This window comes from Tursiops truncatus, unplaced genomic scaffold (assembly GCF_011762595.2).
Source record: "Tursiops truncatus isolate mTurTru1 unplaced genomic scaffold, mTurTru1.mat.Y mat_scaffold_51_arrow_ctg1, whole genome shotgun sequence".
NCBI classification, from domain to species: Eukaryota; Metazoa; Chordata; class Mammalia; order Artiodactyla; family Delphinidae; genus Tursiops; species Tursiops truncatus.
Genome location: NW_022983334.1, coordinates 105,432 through 129,834, shown reverse-complemented (window position 1 = coordinate 129,834; position 24,403 = coordinate 105,432). Strand labels below are relative to the sequence as shown.

At 39.3% G+C, this 24,403-nt stretch overlaps 1 protein-coding gene across 1 annotated transcript; it reads left to right on the top strand.

Moving 5' to 3' along the window:
* The first annotated feature begins 63 nt into the window (after positions 1-63).
* On the top strand, positions 64-20,303 carry LOC117310909 (centrosomal protein of 78 kDa-like). The gene is made up of 8 exons (XM_073799836.1): positions 64-515; positions 3,860-3,951; positions 4,124-4,195; positions 5,246-5,349; positions 7,344-7,518; positions 14,139-14,274; positions 16,928-17,067; positions 18,097-20,303. Exons 4-7 carry the CDS (start codon positions 5,332-5,334, stop codon positions 17,004-17,006), a joined length of 408 nt encoding a protein of 135 aa, XP_073655937.1. The 5' UTR covers positions 64-515; positions 3,860-3,951; positions 4,124-4,195; positions 5,246-5,331; the 3' UTR covers positions 17,007-17,067; positions 18,097-20,303.
* The last annotated feature ends 4,100 nt before the right edge of the window (positions 20,304-24,403 follow it).

Here is a 24,403-nt window from a genome sequence, read left to right as displayed (position 1 = left end):
GGTCCCGCCCGGAAGTTTAAAACCGCCGCGCCGCGTTTCGCGGGGCGTTGAGGCCGGCGCCAACAGCCGGCGATGCGGGGTCACGGGGTCGTGGCATGGAGGGGGCCGGCGTAGCTGGGGCCCGTGGCCCTGCGTCTTCCGCCTGCTACGTGGGTCCTGCCCACGCTGCGGCGCCGCAGCCGCCGGGCGGTGGGCGCCCGAGGGACCGGGAGGCGAGCAGGGACCGCCAGGCGGCTGTGGGCATCGTGTCCGCAGCCAGCGTCCCCGAGGCCACGCTCCGGCCATGATCACTCGGTGAAGCTGCGCCGCGACAGCGTGGCCGACTTCTGGCGCTGTGAGGAGCTGTGTGCGCTGCAGGACTCGCTGCCTCTGCCCGCCGGTCGCGCTTCCCTGCGGGAGGGCTGCTGGACTTCAACGCCGACCGCCTCCGTGGGGTTGACTGGACGCCGCTCATGAGCACCCTCTGCCCGTGATCTGTATCCAGAGTTTCTTCCAGCCACGGCTTGGCGAGATAGGTTTGTAGTTCCCGCTTCCAGGGGCCCTCATGTGGGCGCTGAGAAGCGGGGTTTTAGATGGTGCAAGGTGGAGGGTGGGCACTAGAACCGGTGCCCAGTGCCCGGGTGTGCGTGCACTAGACGGGGCGTGCGGCTTAGGACCCCTGCCAACTCGGTGACCCCGGCCGAGTGCTTTAAGGCTTCTAGGTCTCAGTGTTCTCATCTGTTGCATGGGCTTAACAGGACCCACTCTCTGTGGAGGTTACAAGGTCTCACTCTGTTAATGCTTGTAGACTCTACAATGTAGAACACTTAGCACAGTTTGGAGCGTCGTTAATGGTTGCACAGATGTTACCTGGTGTGTTGAATGACTTTGCCTGGTACAGACCAAAGCGATTAGGAAATTGATATATCCCAGCTTCATTTCCTTTCCATTCAAACAGGGCTCAGGAAAAAGAAAATTTTTTTCAATAGTATCCTATAGTGGAAAGAGCACCAGTGTGAAGGCAGCTTAGAGTTTGAATTCCAGGGCTTATGCTCTCTGTGGCCTGGGCAGGTTTCTTTTGCGCTACAATCCCCACACTTGTAAAATGACATTAAAAACCACTCTTTCTGTGGGTTCTTAGAATTAATTAAGCAGGTTATGTGTGTAAAGTATCCTGGTACTTGAATGAGTTGTCAGAACCAAGGGCTGCTGGAGACGACGCTTCTGCCCTAGGTAAGCTCCCCTTCTACTGGGTGGCAAGTAAACACAAGCACAGTAGTCAGTGTTCTGGAAGAAGTGAGTTCTGGTGCTACAAAGCATAGAATCTCTTTTTTCTTTAATTTAGTTTTTATTTATATTGGAGTATCGTTGATTTACAATATTGTGTTAGTTTCAGGTGTACAGCAAAGTGATTCAGTTATACATATATCCATTCCTTTTCAGATTCTTTTCCCGTACAGTTTGTTACAGGATACGGACTAGAGTTCCCTGTGCTATGCAGTAGGTCCTTGTTGATTATCTATTTTATATATAGTCGTGTGTATATGTTATTCCCAAACTCCTAATGTATCCCTCCCCGCCATCTTTCCCCTTTGCAGAGCATAGAATCTTGGAAGGGAAAGTTCAGGGTAGTCTCTTGGAGGAGGTGCCATCCTTTCTAAGGATATGTAGAAGCTCCTGGGGTGGCAGGAGGGAGCAGTGTGTGTCAAAGTTTGAGAAATATAAAAAAATATGGCAAAACTCAGGTACAGGACTGGAACTCAGGGTTTGGGAAAGCAATGAGAGTTGATACTGGAAACCTAGTGGGGCCCCACAGAAAGGGGCCTTGTTTGTCATGTCAGAAGTTTGGATGTTTATCCTGAAGGCTGTGGGAAACACCAAAGAACAGTGAAATGGAATTCTGGTTTAGAGGCTCACTGGGACCTCCATGTGGAAGGCAGTTGATTGGGTGCAGCGTGAATTGTAATCAAAGGGTCCCACTTAAGTTATAAAAGGTGGGACTGGATTTTGCATATCTGAGAGAGAATGGGTGAGGCCTGGTGACCAGTTAGAAAAGGGAGGGCAGCAAGTGTGGGTGACAGTTTACAGCTGCATCTTTTTGTGAGATACAGAGCACAGTAGAGAGGGATTGGAGGTGGGGAGAGGATCTTACTTGATCTTCAGTGCTTTAGAGGGGCCTGGTAGAGGGGCCAGGTCTGGGCCCAAGATACAGATCTGGGCTTTCTGGAAGGACAGGTGTTTGAAGGCATGGGAGAGACTTAGGTTATCCACAAGAATATCCAAAGAGTCATAGGTCTGAGAGTTTTTTAAGTGGGTATATTTGAGGATGTTTATAAGCTGAGAGAAAGTAGCCAGCAGAGGAAGGGTGTGAAGATCTAGAAAAGGAAATGATTTTTCGTTTGTTTTCGAAAAGCTGAATACTTATCGTGTGCCTGGCCCTTTACTAGGATCTGGGGTTCACACCATCTGTTCTCTCTCCTGCAAGGACAGTTCAATTCATCCCCTGGTGAACAGAAGTCAGATTATTCTTTGCATCCCATTCAGGTGTAAGAACTGTTCTGTACCTCTGAAGGGACTTTACTTAAGCAGAGTAATAAGTTAGAAATCAAAAGAAATTAGAGCTGGAAAGGACCTTAAAGGCCACTGTACTTAATTTTGCCACATATTTTACATTGAATGTAACAAAAATTTATTGTTGAGCCCTTTCTCTTCAGAGTTCCTTCACTGAACTTCCTTTATGTCTTGAATCCAGTGGGGCTAGCTTGTAGGTTTTGGCCTCCTCTTAAATTTGCTTCTTCATCCATATTACATTTTGCCCAGACTATGGCAGAAACTCCTGGGTGCTTTTGCAGCTCCTGGACTCAGCTCCTCTAAGTTCATCTGCCTACTCGGGTTGAGTGATCTTGTAACATAAAAAGCTATGCTTAAAATAATGCTGCTAATGGCTTGCCCACACAGAGTTAGTTCATACTAGCCACCCAGCGTGTGCTCTACACGGAGGCGTGTAGTCTGCACTGTGCTGGGCCAAGCCTCATGGGGCTCTTTTTTTTTTTTTTTGCGGTACACGGGCCTCTCACAGTTGTGGCCTCTCCCGTTGTGGAGCACAGGCTCCGGACGCGCAGGCTCAGCGGCCATGGCTCACGGACCTAGCCGCTCCGTGGCATGTGGAATCTTCCCGGACTGGGGCACGAACCCGTGTCCCCTGCATCGGCAGGCGGACTCTCAACCACTGCGCCACCAGGGAAGCCCCGTCATGGCGTTCTTTGGCCCTGAGGAAGGGGAACTTTCTGGGATCACTCCCTTTGTCTAATTGGTCCTTCAGCAGCGGGGCGCCTTTTTCTAATCAGCGGAGGCACCCTTACTCAGCTAGTGGTAGTCCCAGGCCTCGTCACCTGTGGGATAAAAGCCATGCTCTCTCCCAGGCTTGCTTCTGCCAGCTCCTCTATTTTCCTTTGTGTCTCTTCTCACACTTGGACCCCTGGCCTTTAGTCGTCCCCACCTGAAGTATTTACAGTGCCCAGCAGGAGTCAGGCTTGAGGGTCTTTTCACAGATGTTCCCTCTGCAGTTAATGCACCTCCTACTCCAACTCTGCATAGCCTCATCTTTCTAGATTGTACTTCAGGGTTCTCATGAAGCTGTCACTTAGATATAACTTTTTGCCTCCATAGGCACCTCTGTGCATAAAGGTTATGTTTATTTATCTCATGTGATTGAAATTTTGAGTTTATACATCTTCCTCCTTAATGAAGGCTTTAAGGGCAGGAGTCGTTTCTAATCCTTAGCACAGAGCAGATGCTTTTTTTCTTTTTATTTAGGTGCTTTTTAATGATGATAAAATGTATGGTTTAAACCACTCATTTTACAATATTTTTGCTTTAGGTTGTGACAGAAATGAAGTTTACAGAAGTCGTGTTCCTGCGGTAAGAAATAAAGATGTGACCTTCCAGTTGTGTAAAGCTCATGAAGGCTGTGTAAGTGCATCGGGTGCGCTAAGGAACCTGGAGCTAAGTGGGCTAGTTCTGAGAGAGAGAGACTTAACTATGTTAACAAAATTAAGCCTTCATTGTGTCCTGCCAACCTTTGATAGTTGCTTTTGGGGCAAACTAAAGCAATAAAATTTTAAACTGTTCCTCCCCATTAAAGGGATTGAATATTTGGCCACTTTGGTGAACCTGTGTCTTGCGAATTGTCCAGTTGGAGACGGAGGTTTCGAAAGTGAGTTTCAGTCTTGTTTAAGTCTCTTCCCATCGGACTGGTCTCGTGATTTCCTACACACCATGTCTGTCTACCTTTTCTTGGTGTTGTGCATGCGTGGATTGTCTCCTGTACCTGCTCAAACCTTGGTCCATTCTCATTTGTACCATGGAAGTTTGTCATGCTGGATACTGTCAGAATTAATCTTACTTAAGTTTGTGTTAAGCCACAAACCACACGTTTTGTATATTTCCTGTTTTTTGTGTTTCTTTATATTTTTATGGTTTCTCGTCAAGAAATATTATGGGAAGGGAAATAGCAAGATGTAAAGAGCAAAAAAGTCATCATTCTCTTTAAATTGTTAGAACATCTATCTGCAATCATAATTATAATGCACTGTGGTATGTGTTCAAATAGGAAATATATGTAACGTCCCGTAGGAGCAGCAAACTCAGTGGTGTTGGTGAGGGTGTGTGATGGACCTAATCACAAAGCAGGTGATTCTTGATTGGGGTCCTGAAACATTAGTGTACGTTCCCTGTGTCCATTAGTGGTCTGAAGGGGTAAGGAAGCCTGCCTTTCAATTTGAGGAAACAGAGGGTTTGAGGTCCTCCCTCTTCTATTGCTCTAGTATACTGCATAGCAGCTAATAAAATACTGGGTTTATAGTTGACATTTAAATCGCTGATTGATCATCAAGGTTGGCATGTATCATTGGAACTGAAAATCGGAAGAGTCTTATGCTCTTTAGGTTTTTCTTTTTTTTCCTTTGTCTCAAAAGTATGTAGTACTTTACTGAGTGGTTGGGAAGAAAGTTTGCAGTATCCAGTGTATTCAGTTTTAGTATCTAAATAGAATTAAACTGTTGCTGTAAACTGGAATAACTTTGTTACTGACAAGCTTTAGAATGCATCAGTTCATCAATTACCTGTTTGGGAAGATTGTAGTTAATGATTTTAAGAATGTGGCTGTAAACCTCCAATTGACTCAAGAAAAGCAAATAAGTCAAGATTGACAAATGTATAGGCTCTTCATCTTACTGTGTGTGTGGGTTTTTTTTTTTCCTTTTAGTTATTTGGCAAGGTGTAAAGAACTCTATCACTCTTAAGACAGTAAACTTCACGGGGTATAATCTGACATGGCAGGGAGCAGATTACATGGCCAAGATCTTAAAGGTGATTTTATGTTTAAACTTTCATGAAAACATATGTGATTGAAGCACATTAATACATTGACACAGATGGCAGTTAATTTTTGTCTTTTGATACCTGTGAGTGCATCTTTCGTTTTGTTGAAAGAATAAGACCAGTTTTCAGTTTGGGATTCTACCATTTAGTAAAGATAGTCCACTTAATTTTAGAAATAGGAGATTTAATATATAATACATAATAATACTTCTATGTATTTTTAGTTACTGAAAACATTGATTGTGATGCTGTGAAGAAACTATGCCTTTATAGTCTTCAAGATTTAAATGAATCAAGTGTCTATTAGCTGCTGTAGTTTATAAACTAATAAACATCACTACATCGGCAACTTGTAAATACAGTTTTTAATGCCTTAACAACTTTACAGTGGTTATAATTACTGTATTTAGGCCTAAATTATTTAATAATTTGACATGAAGTCTTTTTAATAGTTTGATGGTGCAGATCAGGGATAGGTAAACTATGGCTGGTGGGCCAGATCCAGCCCGTCGCCTGATTTTTTAAAGAAAGTTTTTTGGAACATAGTGGAACCCATTGTTTACATGGTAGCTATGGCTACTTTCAGCCTACGCCAGTGGGGTTGAGTAGTTGCAACAGAAACTGTATAGCCCACAAAGCTGGAAATGTTTAAATTTAGATTTTAGAAATTGAAAAATTCTTTGAGCCTATACAGGGCAAGTCCATTGACCCCTCGGGTAGAGAACAGTCAAGAACTTGGGTGCCGAAGCCAAATGGCCTAGGTTCAAATTCCCTTTCTCCCTTTTCATAGCTAGTGACCATGGACAAATCACTTAACGTCTATGCCTCATTGTGAGGTTAAATGAACTCATTTGTATAAATAGTGCTTGGCACATACTAAGCACTGTGTAAGTGATTGCTGTTATTTCTGCTTGGAGCTTTTATAAGCCATTGTTAATAGGAAAATGACACTAATGATTTTGCTTTTAGAGTGTCAAAGGCACTTTGAGTCTTTTATGTTTTCAAGAATGTAACAAGACTTTTTTGATTTAAAGTCAGTGTTCCCTGTTACCAAATTGATTTTATGAATATAAAGAATTGAATGTCTTTAAGACAAGACTTGTGGTTAAATGTCAAACCATTATCTTCCCAAGGCACATCAAACTGGCTGTGCATGGTCCAGGCCTCTGAAGTTTGTGTCCACACCCTAGGTAGCATGTAAGATCCATTTTGTAAATATAGTTTTAAAAATAATGCCTGGGACTTCCCTGGCGGTCCAGCAGTTAACACTGCGCTCCCAATGCAGGGGGCGTGTGTTCGATCCCTGCTCAAGGAACTAGATCCCACATGCAATAAGTAAAAGATCCGGCAGGCCGCAACTAAAGACCTGGCACAGCCAAACACAGCCAAACAAAGAAACAAATAAATAAATAAATACTTTTTAAAAATAAATAAAATTCAGTAATGCCTTAGGAGTTAGGAAAAGAAAATATTAGAACCTATTTAGCTTTGTATCATTTAAAAAATATCTGTGTAGTTTATAATGTACCTAAATTATATGTATAGAACTTTGTGTATATAATTTGTTAAAAAATAAGATGCATATTAAAAAGTTTTCTTATGGGTTGCCCAGTCAGGTGTTTGGAGACCATTGGAGGACAGAATGATGAAATTTAGAGCCTCAGCAATGATAGAATTTAGAATCAATTCCCTGACTTAGAAGATAAGGAAAATAATTCTTAGACTGTAATTGAGTTATCCAACTTTACATAACTGTTCAAAAACAGGTCATCCAGTGGCTGGAATCTAATCACTGACCGACTAGAATGTGGGTCACTGGACTCGTAAAGCAGAACTGACTGTTTAATTTCTCAGCTTGATTCTCCTGGCATATATGCGTGATATGTGTGTGTGTAAATCTCTGACATAATAAGCCATACTCAGTAGGCACATCCTGTTTCCTTATTGAAACATCTTAATTTTGTCCCATTAAATCTTTGAAGTATCAGACTATCAGAAGGCATGAAGAAACCTGGGCTGAGAGTCTTCGTTACAGGAGACCTGATCTTGACTGTATGCCTGGTTTGAGGCGCATCGCTCTGAACTGCAACAAGCTCATTGGTGACCTGGGTGCTCGTGCTTTTGCAGAATCTCTTAGTGAGGATTTATGGCTTGGAGGTAAATTCTTAAATTGAAAATACTGAATTTTTAATGTAATATATGCTTAGCTTTTGGCATGATACTGTTGTGATAGGACTTTTTTTAAGGCCTCATTTTTCTGATAGCTTTTATGTTGCTTTTAAACTTTCTCTAAGAGTTACATATATTCTTTACAGAAAATACAGAGTAACAAGAGAACAATTACCTATAAATTTAACACCCAGACATAATCACTGTTCATTTTGGTGTATATATTCTCAGTCTTTTTATTGTTTTCTATAAATATATTTGTACACTTAGAGATTACAAAAATAGAATTGTAGTATACTTGCTATTTCATATTCCTGCTTTTTTCACTTAATGAGGTATCATGTAGTGTTCCATCATATTGATGTCCCATAGTTTAATCAATTCTTTGCAATTAGATTGAGACAGTTTGCTTTTCCCTGTCAGAAACAATGTGAATACATTATATATACATCTCTGTGTCCATCGGGCTTACTTCTGTAGAATAAGGTACTACAAGTGGAATGACTAAGTGTGACATATTTTTAAGACTTTTCATACACATTGCCAAATTACCACCCAGAAAGGCTATGCCAATTTGTAGTCCACCCCAAGAGTGGATGTGAATGAAGCCTGCCTCTCACAAACACTGGCTGGTAGCACTTTTTAAAAACTGTAAGACTACAAAAATGAGTACCTCTCCCTTTTTTATGCAAGTGGGATTACTCCAAATTTTATAACTTTTTTCAGTTAATTCAGTATGACCATCTTAGCATGTCAGTAAATTTGCATCTTTTTTTTTTTTTTTTTTTTGCGGTACGCGGGCCTCTCACTGTTGTGGCCTCTCCCGTTGCGGAGCACAGGCTCCGGACACGCAGGCTCAGCGGGAATGGCTCACGGGCCCAGCCGCTCCGCGGCATGTGGGATCTTCCTGGACCAGGGCACGAACCCGTGTCCCCTGCATCAGCAGACGGACCCGTGTCCCCTGCATCAGCAGACGCACTGCATCAGCAGTGCGCCACCAGGGAAGCCTTACTGCATCATTTTTTTTGTGACCCTTCAGTGTTCCATTATATGAATATGCCACAGTGCACATAGCTTATCCGATCTTGTATAAAAGGTATGTCCAGTTTTTCAGTTACAAAAAGTACTCTGATATATATCCTTACCTATATCTCTGACTATTTTGGATCAAAAGGGTATAGACATTTTAAAGACTTCTCTTACAGAATCTTGGCTTAATCTGATAGGAGAATAACCACATTTTGTTTTATTTTGTATTCATTTGATTTACTGGTGAGGTTTACTGGCTGTTTGTATTCATTTGGCTAGTTGGTTAATTACACCGGGTGTCCCTTCTTCTGTAGTGACAGTTTGTAAGGGTTGTATCATATGCTGTTAGATCCATATGTCTGACTTGCTATTTCTGTATGTCATGGGGCGTTGAAAGACTCTAGTTATTTTAATGTGATGGTCCACTCAACACTTAAATGACTCATGATAGTTTCCTTTCATGTAATATTTTTTAATACCTGTGCTTTTGCGATGATCCCTTTTGATTAAATGAGTAGGTTGTTCAGCCCCAGAACTACTAGAATTCATGATCATTTGTTCTGGTTTTTGTCTGACCTTTTACCGCAAGAGTTCTTGACCATCAGTACTTTCATGATAGATTTTTAGTGTGTATTCTCTATACACACATTGTTTGAATTTGTTAATTGTTTGTATCCTAGAAAACAGTACTTTTCTAATGTTGTACTTCCCTTATGGTTTGAGCAGATAATTTACTGATTAAAGTGATTTATACTTGTAAATTGTTCTTATCTCTACTCTGAATAGAGGTGAACCTAGATACTAAGCCTGCTTCCACCAAGAGCATTATTTGCTTCTTGTGCAACCTCTGAATTCTTGCAAGGAGTACTTTATTCATTTGTCAGTTTCACAAGTAATTTTTTTAATACCTTCTGTGTGCCAGATACAGGTTTAGGCACTACTGATAAAGCAGTGAACCAGACAGACAAAAGTCTTGCCCTCATGGAGCTTACATTCTTGTGAAGGAGTTGAGATAGAAATTAGTAAAGAGATAAGTAATATAATTTTAGAGAGTAGGAAGTGCAAAAATATCTTAATGTAAGAAGAGTGAGGGGGGGCAGGTAGGACTCCATTGGACAGGTTAGTTAGGGGCCAGCTTCACTGGAGAAGTGGCATTTGAATGGAGACCTGAATGAAGAGAGGAGCAAGCCATGGAAGATCTGGGGTAAGCACATTCCAGGACAAGGGGGCAATGAGTATGCAGGCATGTAGGTCGGTGGAGTATTTAAGGAAAAGCAAGAAGGCCAATCTGGGCAGAGTACTGAGTGAAGAAGAATGTGGTGTGACATGAGGTCAAGGAGCTAGCCAGGGGTCTGCTCTTGTAAAGTCTTGAAGGCCAGAGTAAAGATGTGGATTATTCTAAATGAGTAGAGGGTTTTGAACTGGAAAAAGGCATGATCCAAATAGTATCTGAATAAGGTGACCTGGTATAGAGAATGGACTTGGGAGGATAAAGAAGAGAAACAGGGAGACCAGTTAGGAGACTATCACAGGGGTCCAAATAAGAGATGTTTATGGCCTAGGTTAGGTTGGAAGTTTGCAGCAAGTGAAAAGTGGTTGAATTCAGGTTGTGTTTTCATGGTGTAGCTAACAAGACCTGCAGATAGATTAGTTGTGAGGTATGAAGGGAATAGTAACAAGGAGACAAGTCGTTGATGATTATGTGTGCAACTGGGTGGTATCACTTAGAAAAAGGGGGCTGATGGGAGGAGCAGCTTTTGAGGGAATATCAGGACTTTGATTTGTTATCTTAGATGCCCTTTAGGTATCTAAGTGTCTGGACAGTGCTCAGACTGTACTTTCTATCCAAAGGTATCCAAAGCCACTTTAGATGCAAAATGTTTAAAGTTGACCTTTGTTGCTGCCAAAATAGTAGCCATGGTGGGCAGTCTGCAAGATGGCATCTTAGGTTTCTGAGGAAGAAATTAGAATACACAAAGGGGTATTAAGGGTATAATTACATAATGTAGATTTCATATTTAAATTTATGGGAAAAGCAATAATTAGTTGGCTTTTGGTTTTAAATGGAAATAGCCACTCACTGGGAAATAATTACTCTAACTTCAATTCATTTTACTTTAGATCATTCTGTGATGAAAGCAATTATCAAAAAAGTTCTCCAGATGGAAGGAGTGCCAAGTCAGACATACATAACATGTTTCAGTTCGCTCGGAAGAATTTCTCTTTAATGGCTTGTTTTTCTTTCTTTCTTAAAAGAAAATTATCAAGGTACTTTCTGCCATCTTAAAACTAAGTTTTTAGTCAAATCAAATGGCTTTTCTGTTTTTGAAAATGTTGTGTGATGCTTTAATTTAGGTTCCCAGAAATGCAGATTGAAAACCTTTTAACTTTTTATTTTCTGGAACTTATTATCGTTAGTCACAAATAGTCTTTTTTTTTTTTTTTTGGTGATAAGAATGAATAGCAGGAGCAGCATTTGTGAAACCAAATCTAATATGAAACTGACTCTTTCTTGTGAGTAAATTTGAATTTTGAAACAGCAAAACAATAAGGTTTGATATAAAGCAAAATAAATATTTTACGTTTATGATCTGCCAATTTCCCAGAAAGAGTTTTCTGGTGACTTTCGTTATATACCAGATACATTAAAATCACCAATGGAAAACACATATTTTATTCAGGTTCCCTCTGAAAGTTTTAAAAATTTGTTGACTTAATATCACTGAACGGTTCACTTTAAAATGGTTAAAATGATAACTTTTCTGTTTTGTGTAGTTTACCACAATTTTTTTAAAATGTGTTGTTTGAAGATTTTTGGGTTTTACAAAGGTATTGTATTAGCATAAAAATGAAAAATTTAAAAGACCACCTCTAATTGCATTATCCTATCTAGCAATATTTACTATTTTTATTTTCTCTTCCTGCTGTCTATAAACATAATTCCACATAACTTCAATATAATTTGCCATTCTTTTCATACTAAATTTAAATTCTGTGATTCATAGTTATACTTTTTAACATTGTATTCACAAGGTTTCATTGAGTTGGTCAATTTTTTAAATTGGTGAACAAGGGCTTCCCTGGTGGCACAGTGGTTGAGAGTCCGCCTGCCGATGCAGGGGACACGGGTTCGTGCCCTGGTCCGGGAAGATCCCACATGCCGCTGGAGCGGCTGGGCCGTGAGCCATGGCCGCTGAGCCTGCGCGTCCGGAGCCTGTGCTCCGCGACGGGAGAGGCCACAGCAGTGAGAGGCCCGCGTATCGCAAAAAAAAAAAAAAAAAAAATTGGTGAACAATTGGAAATAACCTAAAATAAACTATTGTAAACATCTTCATATACAGCTTTTTTTCTCTACTTAAAGATGTATGTTTTTGATTCTCTGTTAATCAACTTGCTTGGACAATAGTGTATTAAATAAGTTGTTAAGAGTGTTTATGAAGTCAAAAGAAAGCTTATGATTGTCTGCCAATTGTTATTTCAAGAGAGTGATATTTGAATAATCAAATAGTACATACAAAGAAGTTAAGATTTGTGGTATCACACTAATTAGATATTATTATTAAAAATTTATATCATGTGTACAGTATTCTTAAAATAGCTAAGTTGACTTTTGCTATGATATTAGAAATGGAAATATATATATTAATAAAGCATGTATATTAGGAATTCTGTAAAATTAGTACCTGGTGGTATATAATAGGGCATCATGGAATGAGAAGAAAACAGTTAAACGTTTTTTTTTTATTTAGCATGATGAAACAAAGTGGAAATATAACTGAAATATACAAACTCATTGAGCTATTTTAAGAGTAATTTTATTTCTTGGGCTTTTTTTTTCCTATTTGCCTCAGTTATTTGGAGACATAGAGGTAAGCCAATCAGTATCTGGGTATATACCTAGATCCTGGTGAGTACAGGGCGAAATAATGGTGTGAATTGTGTCACATTTATATTGTCATTATGTATGCCTAAAAACAGATGGGAACTTTTAAAGCATTCTTTTTTTTTTTTTTTTTTTTTTTTTGCCAGTACACGGGCCTCTTCACTGTTGTGGCCTCTCCCGCTGCGGAGCACAGGCTCCGGACGCACAGGCTCAGCAGCCATGGCTCACGGGTCCAGCCGCTCCGCTGGCACGTGGGATCTCCCCGGACCGGGGCACAAACCGGCGTCCCCTGCATCGGCAGGCGGACTCCCAACCACTGCGCCACCAGGGAAGCCCCAGATGGGAACTTTTATTAGAAATTTTTTTTATCTCCTAACAAGAAAAGTGTAATTTAAAAAACTTTTAATACAAATGTATTTGCATTCGTTTCTGAAAGTAAAGGAAGCTAACACATACAAACCACATGCATACAAACATTTTTTTGACCGTAATTAAGTTAAAAAACACAATAAAATAGCACAAAATGAACTGAGCTCCTATATATTTTTAAGAGGCATATAAATCACACAGGATCGTGTGGTGATTATCAATAAGCTACACTCTATGAAATATTTGTCCTATATTACCACATACACTCCATTTTACCCTGCATCCTAATGCTGCTAAACTATAGTAGAAAGCAACAGCATAGCACAGGGAGATCAGCTCGGTGCTTTGCGATGGCCTAGAGGGGTGGGATAGGGAGGGTGGGAGGGAGGCTCAAGAGGGAGGGGATATGGGGACATGTGTATGCATATGGCTGATTTGCTTTGTTGTGTAACAGAAACTAACACAGAATTGTGAAGCAATTATACTCCAATAAAGATCTATTAAAATAAATAAATAAAATAACACAAAATATAGTAGCTTTGAAGGATAAATATAACCATTTTAACCTATGATGTTTGTCTTCAGTAAATTCAAATTAAATATTTAAATGTGAATTTTAATATGTGGCTTGTTCTAAATAAAATATTAACACGTAGGTCTAGTTTTTGCAACCAAATATTTCATATAAAGATACTTGCCTCTTTACTACTGAAAGTATAGGATAAGTCTCCACATTTCACTCTTTTATCCAGTGGGTTTCATTTGTTTTTTTGTGTGATTTCTGTATGAAATCAAAGGAGCAGTGAAGGTTGACAGGCTTATAGGAGAGTAACATTGACTCACCTACCACCCAGCAACTTGCAGCCTTATAACTTTTATTGTTTTTACATAGAAAAATTCATCTTAAATTGAAATTTTGGTCTAATTCTGAAGATTCTGTTTGGCAGAAGTCATGGGTGTATCTGTGTTTCTGTGTCCTTGAGATTCAGAAATGCCAAAGGTGTTCTAAGATTCAGTAAACTTGAGTGTTTCTGCATAATACATAAAATGTATCATACTTCGGGATTATTTTAAAAATTTATTTTTGCATTTCTGCACATCTCAATACTTTTGTTTTAGTTAAAATAACTTGTTACTGTAGAGAACTTACATTTTTTAAAAATGCTGGCTTATGTAAAACCTTTGTACAAAACGATCCTCTTTTTAATGGCCTTGGCATCATTGTCAAGTGCCTGTTTGATTCCTCTCAAAGTGTACACATGTGACAGTTGCTCTGTAGACCTTTGGTGCATCTTGATTCCTTCTTTTCATGCTTTGTCAAACATAGGCTTGGCCACAAAGCAACCTGTAAGTAATGGAAGGAAACACTCTGCTGGTAAAGAATGTTATGGTCCTGAACCTCTACCACCTGGTGTGTCTGGTTTCTGGCCGTGGCGTACTGCAGAACATGCAAAAAGCAACAGGTAACGTGTTTGCATTCCCTGTCTTTTTCAATCATTCAGAGTCCTTTATTTTGGAACTTCTGTTATGTGAGCGGTCTCTGGTGCTTTCTATAGAGGAAAAAAGATAACTCACACATGGCTTCTGCCCAATGAGCCCTCTAAGGAAGAAAAACAAAAAGTAATTGGGAGTTTCAAGTTGTTTCTCAAGTGTCACAACAGAGCTAACCCCGTGGGAGTCTTGAGGAGACTAAAATTATCACCAATTGTGCATGTGAGGAAAGTTTCATTAAAGGCAGGTGTAGTTGCGTGAAGCCCTACAGCACAGAAGAAGGAATTTGGATATGTACGAATGGGCAAAAAGACATTTTAGACATGGGAAATAGTTTAATACAGAATGGATGAAAATTATGCATTAGACCTATTCTAAAACAACTGGCTTATTAACTCAGTAAATCAGATTTAGTGAGTCAAACTAGCTTTACCTGATTTCTTATCCAGGGGATAGCTGTTCATAGTAATTTTTGTCACAGAACAGTAAATAAAATGGTTGAACTATAGCTTTAGGCTTGCTAAGTGAAATAGATTGCTCTAGATGATTTTCAAGTGACTGACTTGGTAGTATTCACGAAATTGGGGATTAACAATTGCTTAAGAAAACAAAGAGAATTGATTTTAAATAGTACTTGAAGTAGTTACTGTGTAAAATATCTGTTCAGTTGCTCATGTTAAATGGATGTTTGTAATCCCCATTGGACAACCGACTACTTTTTTGCAAATGGTAATGTGAATTGCTGTTGCATAAACTATAGTGTTGAATCCCCAGTCTTTGCACTTGAGTTTAGCAACTTTGTGGTTTCCTATCTTCTTCCTGAGACACTTAATCTCAGGTCCATCCTCCTCACACAGGGTGGTAAATTAGAGAATGATTAATATCACCATTTAAAGAAGTGAGACTGAAATCTCAAGCATCCTGAACATAGGAACTGAAGGGGCCTCTCAGCAGTTCAGAGAGTTATTACCGAGCCAGTCACCTGAATTCTGTTCAGTTTTCTCCATAGCAGAGCCCTCCAGGTCCTTGTTTTGAGCTTATTTATTTTTATACACAATTCTGTGTGGATACTGTACATAATACTAAATAGTTGTATTAACTGGGTTTAACTGGTGATGTATTTACATGAAGATCTAACTTCGTTTTGTTGATATCTTTTTAGGGGCTTTCCATTCATCAAAGCTCGTGATGTATGTAATCAGTTGCTGGTGTTTAGCTATCATATTTATGATATATAGGACTTGAATTGGGAAAGGTGGATGGTCATTCTCCTTGCTTTTTCAACTGACAGAGCCTTACAAGAAGCATTTCCCTCTCTGAAATAAATCCATGTAAAACATGTTTGGTCGCTCTCCCAATGCAACTGTGTAGTTGTGTGGATTTGGCACACAACTGGCAGCCTTGTGGTTATGCCTGTAAACAAGGAAGCCTGTTTTCCAGTCCGCAAATCAGCTGTTGCCCAGTGAAACGAACTTGAGTGCCATTTCTGACCCCTCACATGGAGCTCTCATACTGAAGAATGTTCACATGCTTTCAAGAAACGTTGTTTGCGGGCTATATGTACAAATTCCTGATCTGAAAGCCAATATAAAGCAACATCTCCCAAACCTCTGCTCTCTCACCAAGGCCACACACATTCCCTCGCTTATGGCCTCATGGCAAGCTAATACTGTCAGTATCAGATTCTCCTTCCCAGTGGTTCTGGGAGACTGCATAGTTGCTCTGTGAAAGGCACCACTGCTGAGGTTGAGAGAAGAGCATCTTGGGTGTCAGTCCTGCCCTTGCATGCCCAGAGAGAGAGGTGTGCACCTCGTTCTCCTGTTACGGTTTTCCTGTGCTGCAGGGTTTGCTGCTTGTTGTCAAAATGATGTCCTAGTGACTTGTCTTCTGCGTGGTTATATAATCCCAGCACGCTTCTTTATGATCTATAGACTTTTATGGGGTTGTGGCCAGGTCAGGTTTTAAATGTTTGGAACTGTCCTATTGAACAACATTGCAGTGGCAGTGAATCTTGATGGGAGAATTGTATTACTGTTACCCTAGTTTTGGCTTAAGTGTGGTGAGAAGATGAAATTTTTGATGGGTTAGTTTTAGTTGTGTATGTGTATGTGATTTCTTTTTTAAAATTCTAATGTCTATTATTCCCAGCTTAGATATGTTGACTTTCTGATTATTCATCAGTCCCTTTACTGATGTATTTTCCTCTGAAAAACTACATTTTCTTCCAGACTGTTTGTGTCTGATGGTGAAGAATAAATTTTTCATTTGCAGTATAAAGTTGATCTGAGAAAAAATGTTTACCTTGGCTCTTCACTTGGCTTCTGTGAAAGAAACTTAATAAAATAATATGGGCAATTCCCATTACTAATCCTAACCATGTACAACAGAGGTCTGTATAGTAACATAGCAAAAATAAGTTCCTGTAATTTTACTTAGTCATTGCCTGTTTTAGACTAAGGAGCAGTGAGAGACATTTATAAATAATGATACCTCAGATCACTTTTGTTAAATGTCCTCTAATATTTGGATATTTGGATCTGGCTTGTGTTGTCTTTTTTTACAATCTTGTCTTCTTTCTTTGCACTTTAGTGTAACAACTCTGTGATTTCCTATCTTCTTCTTCAGACACTCAGGTCCATCAGAATTTCCTGTGACTGTGACAGTAGAGAGTCCTTCCTCCTCAGAAATCGAAGAGGTCGAATGATTCCTCAGAAAGTGTTCAGGAAGAGCCAGAGAAAATCCGTTTGAAACAAGAAGCACTGCAGGTACAAAGTTATCACTTTAAAGCTATAGACAAGATTCTTTTTCAAATGGAAGCCTGATTGCAACACTGGCACAGCTTGTGTGAGGGTTCTGTTTTCCCCTCCCATCTGCATTGTATCCCCTTGAATGGTTCCTTAAGCTTAGACCAAGGTGAATGGTGGACATTTGAACTCTAAGAAATAAAAATCAAAACATGTCGTTAGTAATATATTTTCCTTTCCTTAGAACCTTAGTAGATTAGATTTAGGGAGAACCTTAGTGATCATACGATAAAGAAATTGAGTTCTGAATGAATATAGTCAGCTGATTCAGTGTTCTTGTTTTACAGATGAGAAAATTGACAGTTCTAGCTGAACTCTGTTTTTATAAGAGGAAAATATGGCCTCATTTTAAATAAAAGTAAAAAAAAAGTTTTGATGTTGATATTCTCCTTTCCTAAAATAAAAAATATCAAGAAGCTACATTCTATTACCAACTAAACCTGACCTCTAATGTCATTCCATACTTTTGTTTGTATGGACAGAAAAGAAAAATTGATTTTCATAAGAAATTTTTGTACCTCAAAAATAATATATTTCTTTTTTTTCAATTTTAATGCAGAGCTGAACATTTCTAGTAAATAAAGGAACACCATTTGGGGGGAACCTTGTCTTTGTGCTACAAAGTTCATGTTTAATTTTTAAAAATTATTTAATGTGATTTTCTTTTCATATGAAACATGAAACTTGACAGGTTTCAGAACTAATTATTCCATTATTGTAGGACTATGGGAATTACTCTTTGATTTTCAAAAGAGAAAGCTAGATTTTTATTTTTTTAATTAAAATTAATGATAATATAGAGAAATTTTAAGAAAAGAACTTAGAAAATTATGAAATGTTAGAGTAGGAGAAATCTATAGTTCGTGTAGGGTTACCCCCTTTCGTTTTATAAATGAGCACCTACAATTTGTAGCACGTAGTGGTTTATTAGTAAATGGCAGAGTATGACAAGACCCTAGAGCATCTAACCCGCCTTCCTTGTCATTTTAGATGTGATGTATTCATTTCCTTCACGAATAGACCAGGAGATTGTATTTCTAAAAGCAATGATAGACACTGGGGAAGACCAAGAAGTTTAAACACTGGACCACAGAATAGCAGATTCAGAAGGCACTGAGAACCCTTTTAGCTCTTCTCCGTTTTCACAAGACACTACAATGATGGTATCAAAGGGTTTAAGTATATAAGCCCACAAGAATCAAGAGGTTTCAACATAGTTTTGAAAGACGGAAGACAAGTGGAAGAGTGTGAAACTGAAGCAGTAGAACAGAGGAAAAGCATCACCTAGAATATGTACAGCGACCACCTGCAACTGAGGAGGATTCTGACCCCACCTGCAGAAGTAGGCCCATGCTCAGATGCGCATGTAGGAGAGAGGGTGGAGTTAGTTAAAAGTGTGACTGAAATAGGGGAGCTCATTGAAGGGTTGTGTTTGGAGGAGTGGACTCCCAGCCCCGCCCTCACACTCCTGAAATGAGATGATTTCATTTTGAAACCAGTGAAACTGGCAAGAACTAGGGCAGCTAGTGTGAGTTTTTACACCCTAGAAAATTGTGTTTGGGGGAGATCCTATTACAGTTACTCCCCGCTTTTTCCTGCATAAGAAACCAATCAATCGTTGACTTCAGGGAGCTTTCTGCACTCATTCTTAAATAGAAAATAACTGTCATTTGCGTGATAGTTGAGTAAAGCTTCCAACGTGAGAGGGGGAAAAAGAGTGAAAACGTATCCTAGTAGGACCAGGGACAATTTAGGGAACAAAATAATTTAAGAAAAAACCCTAATTAGTATCCTGAGAGAGGTTTAAAAAGAGCTATAAAAAAGCTATAAAATAAGATTAGGGTGTTAATTAAAAAGAGAATGGTCAGAAAGCAAGAGAGGTCTCTTGGAAATGAAAATATGGTTGCTGAAATAAATTCAGTAGGAATTTAAAAAATTTCTCAGCATATAAAAAAGAAAGACACAATGGAAAATGTGATAGAAATATGTTAGAGAGGCTGCATCTGGGAGATCCAACATGTTACTATTAGAAACTCCAGACCCAGAACAAAAATGGAAGGAAGCTGTCAAAGGGCAACAAAATTCCCCACAGCTGAAAGTAGACATCAGGCCTCAGATTGAAAACAGTTACGCAAGATGAGCAAGAATAGACTCATACCTAGGCATCCTTCATTGTGAAACTTTAAAATACTGAAAAAATAAATTAAAATAGAATAAAATACTGAGAGGATACATCCATTCCAGAGAGAAAAATACTGGCCACCTAAAAAAAAGAGTTAAAATCTGACCTTATCATACTTGTCATCAGCACCATGGATCCTGGAAGGCATTAGAAAGATACCTCCAAAGTTTTTCAGGCACATAATTTTCACCCTAGGGGTTTGTATCCAGCCAAACTATCAGTCATAAGTGGAGGCTGAAGAAGATATTTTGTACACAAAGAAATTTGAAAATTTGACCTCCTGTGCTACACCTTAAGCTATTTATAGAAATAATCCAGCAAAATGAGGCAATAAACCAAGAAGGAAGGTAATAGGGGATTCGGTGCAGATTGCAGCTAGTCTAGAGTGGAGAGGCTTCTATTGATTGTGTGATTGAGAGCTGAGAAACACCTTGAGGCATATTGTACTTACTTGGTATTAGGCACTGTTGGAAGGGAGGAGGGAGAGGAAGAGGAGAAGGAACTTGAACTCCAGAGGACGAAAGGCTATATGGACATAAACATGAAGCAAACTAAACTATCATTGATTTTTAACGTACTATTGGTGAGGAAGAGAAGAATCCACTTAAACTTGACACTATAGATGTCCCCCTTTTCAGTGACACACAGGGGTAATGACCACCTGTCTAATTTGTTGTCCAAACCAGAACTTGTCCAAACTCCTTACACTTGAATAGTGTAAGGAGGCGCTCTAATGCTATAACATCAGGACAACAGGTATAAACTGGAACAGCCCAAGGCGGCTTGGGGTATGTGGTCACCCTGCACAAGGGCAGTGACACTGGCACAGTATGGAACAAGGTGTAGTCTGTACACAGAGACACAGTACATCTGCAGTGGGCAATATTAATTTAATTGTAATAATGGCAATACTGTCTTGGTTTGCAGCTTTTATCGTCAACTTGCATGTAATCACTAATAACTAAAGTAAACTATACTTAGTATGTATTAGTATTAAGTTGGTATGTACTGAAATGTATTGTGTACTAGTATGTACTTAGTATGTATTAGGCTCTAAGTGTTTTTGCATATATTAACTCATTTAATCCTCTGAATAGCCTTATGAGGTTGGTGCTAATATCATTCCCACTTTTTTTTTTTTTTTTTTTTTGCGGTACACGGGCCTCTCACTGTTATGGCTTCTCCCGTTGTGGAGCACAGGCTCTGGATGCGCAGGCTCAGCGGCCATGGCTCACGGGCCCAGCCGCTCCGCAGGCATGTGGGATCCTCCCAGACCGGGGCACGAACCCGTGTCCCCTGCATCGGCAGACGGACTCCGAACCACTGTGCCACCAGGGATGCCCCATTCCCACTTTTGAGAACAGGTAACTAAGACAGGGAAGGAACTTGCCCAGGACTGTACCTATTTTAAGGTTGGATTGAGGCTTTGAGTTGAGGCTCTCTGCCTGTTCTCTTAAACCTTACTCCTTACTGACTCTCGAATAACAGAAGACTTAACTGCACATAGAACAGAATATAAATTTCAACTTTGACAACGTAAAAGCTAGGTTTGGAAGGTAGACAGGAGGTAGAAGAAAGGGAAGATGGTATGAATGTCCTCATTTTACAAAGCGTGACGTTGAGAGAGTTTATAGTTGATCAACAATGTAGGTTTTTAAGTATATCACTACAAGTCAAAGAGATCATGAGCAGTGGAATAACTCACGATGACATAACTTTACAGAGCAGTGTGGACATAGGAAAGAGTGTAAAGGAACTAAACCCTTACTTATTAGTAAGTTAGAAAGTGAACAGATAATGCCTCCAATTTAGTGAGAAAATAGTCATGTAAGAGTATTACTTGGAAATGGAGAAGAATTCAAATAACAATAGTTGGACCTCCCTGGTGGCACAGTGGTTAAGAATCTGCCTGCCAAGGCAGGGGACACGGGTTCGAGCCCTGGTCCAGGAAGATCCCACATGCTGCGGAGCAGCGAAGCCCGTGCGCCACAACTACGGAGTCTACGCTCTAGAGCCTGCGAACCACAACTACTGAGCCCACGTGTCACAACTACTGAAGCCCGCGTGCCTAGATCCTGTGCTCCATGACAAGAGAAGCCACCGCAATGAAGAGTAGCCCCCACTCGCCGCAACTAGAGAAAGACTGCACGCAGCAACGAAGACCCAACACAGCCAAAAATAAATAAATAGTAATAAAAAAATAAATAAAAAATAACTATTGATGTAAACCTCATGAAAAAGGAAATCCAAACAGCCAGTAAACACAGAAAAGTGTATGACTTCATTAAGTAATAAGAGAAAAGTGAGTCAAAACCAAGGAAACTACATGCCAATCAGATTGACAAATACATAAATAAAGTCTGGTAGTATCAGGTATTGTAGACCTGAAGTACTATGAGAATCTTCTACCCTGTTTATACTGGAGTATAAATCGACACAACTACTTTGGAAAGCATTTAGCACTCTCCATCAACTGAAGGTATATAAATAGCCTGTGAGCCAGCAGCCCTCACCCCCGCCCTGTGTAAATGCACCAGAATAACCGGTACAGCAGGATTCCTGTCCATGATTTGCATTAGCACAAACTGAAAACAAACCAAATGTCCATTAAGAGTCAAAAATTAAATAAATTTTGTGTATTCGTACAGTGGGAAAACTATCCAGCAATAAAATTGAATGAACTAGAGCTACAGGCAGCAATGTGGATGAATTTTTTAAACCAACGTTGAGAGAAAGAAATAAGATAGAAAAGACTTCATATACTATGATCCTCTACATAAAGGTAGATGTTGACAAAACTAAACTCTTTTGTTAGGGATGCATGCAGGTTAAAGGAAATGATTGTCAAGAAGTGAGGATGGTGTTTAACCTGGAAGAGGGAAGGAGCTTGTGATGAGAAAAGGATATGGGGGGGGGGGGTTTGAGATGCTGACAAGTATCAATACTTTCAGATTCGAGTAGTGTTTATGTGAGTATTCTCTTTTTATTTGTCACATTGACAGTTTTGTTCTGTGCACTTCTCAGTACACATATCGTATTTTACAATTAAAAACCTGCGTAAAGAATCAGTCGCTTCTTGAGTGCTGGATGTGGGAGTGGGATGAGACCATTTCATTTTAAGCCCTTTACTACTGTTTGCATTCGCATGTTCATTCATTCAGCATTAATTGAACATATTCTGTGTACCAAGCACTCTTCTAATTTTATATGTGTTTTAACTCATGTAATCCTCACAAGAGCTCTGTGATATGGGAGCTTATCTCCATTTTATAGATGAGGAAGTTGAGGCCTAGAGTTATAGAACTTGTCCAAGGTTACATAGCTAATGGGTAGTGCCAGGCCCATTTGCCTCAGAGAATCTGAATTTTTACAATATAATCTAAAAGAGAAATTTAATTACTAATTATAAGCAAAAAAATTGCACATTAAAGAAGATGACACGTTTTCATCTATCCAGTTAGAGAAAAACACACAGTCTGTCTTTCACACACATACATCTTGTATTGGCAGGGATTTTCCTTATTAAGCAATTATTTATTGACCGTCTACGCTGTGCTAGGCACAGGTGCTGGGGGTAAACACTTAATAAAATACACCCCTATCTTCAAATAACTTGCACTCTTAAGTGAGGAAGTAAGCCAACAGTTATAGTAGAGGTTATATACCAAGTGATACATCGCTGATGGCAGTGTAAAATCTCAGAAATCTTTTGGAAAGAAGTTTGGAGACAGGTACCTCAGAGCCTTAAAAATGTTCATTTGCTTTGATCTCAAACTCATTTTTATGGATTTATTGTAAGAACGTTATTCTCAATATGGAAAAAAGCTTTCATGCATAAAAACGGTTATTGTCTGATAATATTGAAAAGTTGGAAAGAATATAAATGTGTAAAATGGTTAACCAGTAAACCCACTCAGTGGAATATTTTTTAGCCCACAAAAAAAAATCACGGTTATGAATCCCCGATTATATGAGAAATGATTGATTTCAATGTTAAATGGAGAAAAGTTGAACATAAAATTTGATATCCAATATGATGGAAGCTTTGTCCCAGAAAAATCACCCTAGCCAGTGTACAGAAGGGAGGAAGGAGAGCAGATGACAGGAAGGAAAATTATTCCAAAGCCTTATCATTAGTCTTACTTAAGTAATAGAATATCAAGCAATTTTACTTTCTAACTTTTTTGGTTCCATATTTCCATGTAAGGGACATGAATTATGAATACTTTGTAGGAGGAGGATACACTTTTTCACAAAAATTTAACACTTCTAACACAATTAGAAGATTGATTAAACCATCATATTAAAAGTAGAGGAATTTTGCATTTTTTTTTCCTTTTTCCCCATTGAAAACTTGACTGGCTTTAGTAATGAAACATTAAAGAATTTGAAGTTCTTAGACTCTCAGTTTTTTAAACACGTTCTGAATATAAAAATATATGTTCATTGAGCAAATGTTTGTAAACAATGAACAGCTTCTTGAAGGAAATAGCCACCTCTGCATGTACACACACCTAATCTGCTCTTTTGTCTTAAAAAAGTATCAAAAATATTTTGCCATGTCACTAAATACTCTTCTACATCAGAGAATTTGATTAAGCTTTTGCATCATCTCCCAGGAAAAACGCACAGATATATTATGAATGTAGAACTCCTGAAGCCCATTCATTAACTCTGGTTGAGACCTCTTGTCATTCTTTTCTTAGTGGCTTCATAGCGCATTCCTTCAGACGGTGAGCTGTTTTTCTTTAAACCAGTCCCAATTTGGAGGCTCTTAGCTTTCTTCTAGGGTTTGGTTATAAACAATCTTATGACATCATGTTGGTAGATAAATCTTTGCCCACATCTTTGATTTCCTTAGGGTAAACCCCTGATGTAGGATTATTGTTAGGTACCAAGAGTTACTCTCCAGAAAGTGATACCAGTTCCTCTCCCAATGATGGCATATAATAGAGTTCCTCCTTCTTTAAGTGATTGTTCAAAGCAGTTAAAAGGTATAAATATACCGTACTGTTTTCATAAATATAGGAATTCTGATTGTTTATCGCTGCATAAGAAACCACCCCGAAACAGTGGCCTAAAACAATGACAGTCATTTATTTTGTTCACGAACCT